This window comes from Frankliniella occidentalis, unplaced genomic scaffold (assembly GCF_000697945.3).
Source record: "Frankliniella occidentalis isolate FOCC.00 unplaced genomic scaffold, Focc_3.1 Scaffold351, whole genome shotgun sequence".
Taxonomy (NCBI): domain Eukaryota; kingdom Metazoa; phylum Arthropoda; class Insecta; order Thysanoptera; family Thripidae; genus Frankliniella; species Frankliniella occidentalis.
The window spans coordinates 172,312-176,947 of record NW_026267474.1 but is presented as its reverse complement, the minus strand read 5'-3'; the positions used below and the strand labels follow the sequence as shown (position 1 = coordinate 176,947).

The 4,636-nt window shown below is 44.3% G+C and overlaps 1 protein-coding gene across 1 annotated transcript; it reads left to right on the top strand.

Annotated features, from left to right (window-relative positions):
• Nucleotides 1-916: 916 nt before the first annotated feature.
• LOC127751124 (uncharacterized) lies at nt 917-2,087 on the top strand. The gene has a single exon (XM_052274206.1). The coding sequence runs from the start codon at nt 1,127-1,129 to the stop codon at nt 1,685-1,687; it is 561 nt and encodes a 186-aa protein (XP_052130166.1). The 5' UTR covers nt 917-1,126; the 3' UTR covers nt 1,688-2,087.
• The last annotated feature ends 2,549 nt before the right edge of the window (nt 2,088-4,636 follow it).

The window sequence follows — 4,636 nt, the reverse complement described above, 5'->3', positions numbered from 1 at the left end:
TCACTGTGCGAAGAGACGCCTATGCAATAGATCAAACTGAGGTGCTGCGCTGCATGGAATGCAACGGTTACTATTCTAGCCATCAGCTGGCACAGCATGTTAAAGAAAAGCATGGAAAACCAGCTGGTCGAAATATCTAAGCCAGGGCTGCAGCCTACATGCCAGTGGCCACCAAAGTAGCTGAGGAATTCAAAACCAAAATTTTGGATACACTGCAAGTTGGACAGAAGCGATTAGCAATCAGAAGTGACGAACAAATTATACTTATAGGACAGAAAGCAATTGCAAGAAAGAACTGAAGGAAGAAACCCAGGAGAGTAAACCACATAAAAGGCGACATGAGGAAGCTTGGGAGGCTTCTCATAGAAATAAGGAAGATAAACCCAAAGTACAACACAATGGAAGACATGTTATCAGACCCCAATGATTTCCAAGATATTGTTGCGGCAACCAAGTCCCTGGGAGAATTCAATGAGTATGACAAGGAGTTCAAGAAGGGCAACTTGGCGAAGGACATTGGGCATCTTCTTAACAGGTGTATTCTAAATTTAGAGACCAAGTATTCAAGGGCTAAAGATCATGAGAGATTGCAGACACTGTCATTGGTGAGGAATGTCATGAAGAATGAGTGGACGGATAGCATTTCAAGTATAGCTCTTCAATCCATTCACACCAAGAGACAAATGAGGCCCGCAATATTCCCACTCGCTGATGACATTAAGAAGTGCATGAAAATGTTGAAAGAAAAGGAGTCTGAGGCGAAGAATATCTTGGAAGACGACCTGGAGAACCTTGCAGCTTTCAGTATGTTGGCGGAGAGCCTGTTAATTCAAATTACTATGTTTAATAGAAGAAGAACAGGTGACGTGGAAAATTTGGAGCTGAAGACTTACCTACATCCGCTTCCAGTGTCAGAACATGACGATGTCCTGAAATCCTTGTCTAAAGTGGAGAAGAAGATGTTAGATGAAGTCACATTGGTGAAAACTGCATTAAAAGGTGGGAGACTTGCCGCTGTCCTTCTTCCCAAACGATTAAAGGAAAGTCTTGATCTCCTGTGCCAGACAAAGGAACGTTTGAATCAATTCCAAGAGAGCATTTTCCTTCCCCATCTGTAACAAGTTTGATGCACTGTGATGCGAAAAGTTTATTCAGAAAGTACACTAAGGAAGCAGACCTGAGATTACCACAATTTGTCAGATCCAGAAATTTGAGGACTCATGTAGGCACTATGACACAGTTGTTGAATCTTGGACCTGATGGACTAAAAAAAGTATCCAAATTTATGGGGCACTCAGATGCAATCCACGATCTGTCTTCTGAACTTCCTGAAGACACTATGCTCCTTGCTAAATTCAGCAAACTTTTGTTCGCCTTTCAGAAAGGGGTAGCAGAGTTCAAGGGAAAATCCTTGGATGAAATAGAAATAGACGCGGATACACTGGCAGATGAAGAAAGTGACACTGATCCAGATATAATGGACTCCGAAAAGACAGAAAATGTACAAGAAAAAGCCTCTACATCAAATTCACAAGATGCAGATGATGAAGAGCCCCAAAGTGAGAGGAAAGTAAATAAACCAAAGTCAAGGAAAAGAAAAGCCCAAGAAATTATGACAGTTTCAGGAGAAAAGCATAGGAAGTATTCAAAAGGTAAAGACATCCAAGCGGTGCTTCTGACCTTTTAAATTTAAGTTCAAACTAGATGCACGGTGACGCACCGTCCGAGCAGCAAAGAGACCTCGGAGGTTGGGCAGCAACTACTTGAGCAGCTGCAATGAAGACGCGCTGCTCTCACTGCCTACCCCTCGGCCTGCCCTCCGCAACCTGCACCTCGACGTGCTAACGTCAGACTTCGACGCGCTGCCCGACCTGCCCTCCCCGACGACGCTTATGCTCGACTACTGCACCTGCGGACACAGTTCTCTACCCGGCCTACAGGACGAGCCCAAGCGCAGCGAGGAGCACAACAACAGGACGCAGCCGCGGCAGTGACTGGTCAGCAGCAGCACAACACCAGCAGCATCGGCGGCACCTGGAGGAGCTCAACAACTATACTCCATACAGGTAAACTTACATCTTTAGCATCAACTGCTGATCCCCGTGAGGGCCCAGCGACAGCGGCGTCCGAGGGGGGTGGTGGCCGCACCCAGTGCAACGGCGGTGGAGGCAGTTCACATGCTGGGGGCGCGGGGGCGACAGGCGACAGGCAAAGACTCGAGAAAGGGATGTATCTTCAATACGGGTATAAAGAAGATTTTTACCTTCATTATACAGGTTTATTTATATAATAAACGTGAAGTTCTATTTAGACATCTTCAATAAAGGTACAAAACATGTACAACATAACATGTAAAAAACAGGTACAAAACACAAAAAAAACATGCAGATAGAAAAAACAAAATTTACAATGTCCTGCTGACAAGTTAAACTATATCAGGAATGACATTTTTAAAATGCGTAATTTTTTTCTAAAAACTTAGGCAGGCGATCTTTCGTCAACTTTCCTTATTCTTTGATTTTTGCCGTACACCATTGTCCCATGATTGGGACTGCCTTTTCTTCCCACTTATGAAGATAAGAATCGTGGTCATCTTCAGTTAGCAATGGAATATTGAGCTCACTCTGGAAGTTTTCTAAATCTGGAGAGCCATTTGACTACGTCCACACGAATATTTTGCAGGTTTGCGGACAAGTTTTCTCTGCATCGGGTTACTTGCATAAAACCTTGGATTGCCCTTTTGTTTATGATTGTTTCCTTATGTGTAAAAAACAGAACAGATTAAGTAAAGCGTTTTATGCGAATCCGACATAATTTTTGCGATATAAACGCAGCATCTTAAGAAGAGAAATTGCTTCTTCTGAAATGTCTTACAAGTTGGGAGCATAACATCTGTTGACTACCTTTTTTGAGTGACTTAATCCCTTATTTACTCGATTTTGTGTTTCTTCCTCTTGTTCGTCGACATTAGTATGTACTACTTTGCATAGCTAATTGGGTATAAACTTCGGCAAGTTGTTCGTTGCCAGCCAGTTATTTAGCCGCAAAAACATACCAGTGTTGGGCTGTAAAAGAAAAAGAACTTGTAATAAAAACTTTAGAAAAAACAAGCAAAATTTACGAAATACTTTTTAGATTGTTAGCATTAAAACGTTAAGTGCTGCTGACTAAGATATAAGAAAATGCTCATCTTCAATAACAAGCAGGCCTGCCCTTTCGATAAACAAAATGGCCAGCTTCACTTTGCTCCGCTGGCAACTCCGTTCGGCAGGGACCAGGCCTACTTGTCCGTCAGACCTCAGACAGCCAGCTGATCAGCTGCATAAGCCGACTTCATTCCTCTTTTTGTGCAGAGGGCTGGGCCTAAAAGACACTTATTTTAATTAATAAAGTTTACTTCGACTCTCAATTTATTGAAACTCTTCCTCCTAATGACTTAAAAAATGGGGTCTCAGGTGAAACACCTGGAATATTGGATAAAATTTTGTCCCATTGTTTGCAGCTTGGTTAGACGGATGCTGGATAGGCAACCCAACCAGCACTCCTCTACTACCCCGACCCCTTGTGACTCGGCCGGGCCGAGCACTCCCTCGCCTCCCCGCCCGCGCCGCCTGTGTTGTTGTTTTCGGCGCTTCTCGTTTCAGCCCGGTGCTGCGAGCAGGACGAGACACGTTGTGCGGCGAGGCCGGTAAGGGCCTAGTAGACTGCCTCACGGTGACAAGAAAATCTCATTCGCGTGGAAGCATTTTGGAAACATCATGCTGCAGAGCGACGCCGGAAAAAAAGGTCTACGTTGACAAAATATTCTGTAAGCCATGTTTTGTTGCTGCTGTCGCCAAATCAACTGAAGACAATGAAGATGATATGAATTTAAATGACCTGGGGGAGCCGCAATAGTTGGCAAGGTTAGTGAATCTCGACGCGTCCTAACAACAACGTTCTATCTACAGCGCGTCATTTTCACAATATCCTATCTACAGCGCGTCATTTTCACAATGTCCTATCTACAGCGCGTCATTTTCACAATGTCCTATCTACAGCGCGTCATTTTCACAATGTCCTATCTACAAAGGGTCATTTTCACACTGTTCTATCTGCAAAAAGCGCGTTCCGAGATATGCAGAGATGAATGTTTAGAGCTCTGTATCAACTCGGCCAATGATCCTACATGGCTGGCAGTAGGCGGTATTGAATCTGTAGACCTTCTTAATTCCGCCAGTGTATTTATATTTGCGCTGAGGCAATCCGGTCCTTTGCAGTGGCGACGCCACTTAACCGTATACTCAGTTGACTAATGTACTTTCCCTGGTCAGCTGCGACAGCCAAACCTGACAATGGAAGGAATGAATGTACAATGTAAGTAATGGCTTAGTTAAGATTAAACAACGTTTTCTGATAAATAAGTTTGTTGTTTAATTCCTTTGTAGCGTTTTTCGGCTAACGGAGGAAGAAAAATAGCGGGTAGAACATAAAGGTTTGGTGGATCCTTTACCCTACGCCTACCGGTGTGCTCGGGAGGTCCCTGATGACGTCCCCGGGGGCCCGGACGACCTCGGCACTGCCAGATTCAGACTCGGCGTGTGCGAAAACCCCCGTACTTCAAATTTGAGATGAATCGGAGTTGTCATGGGGGTGT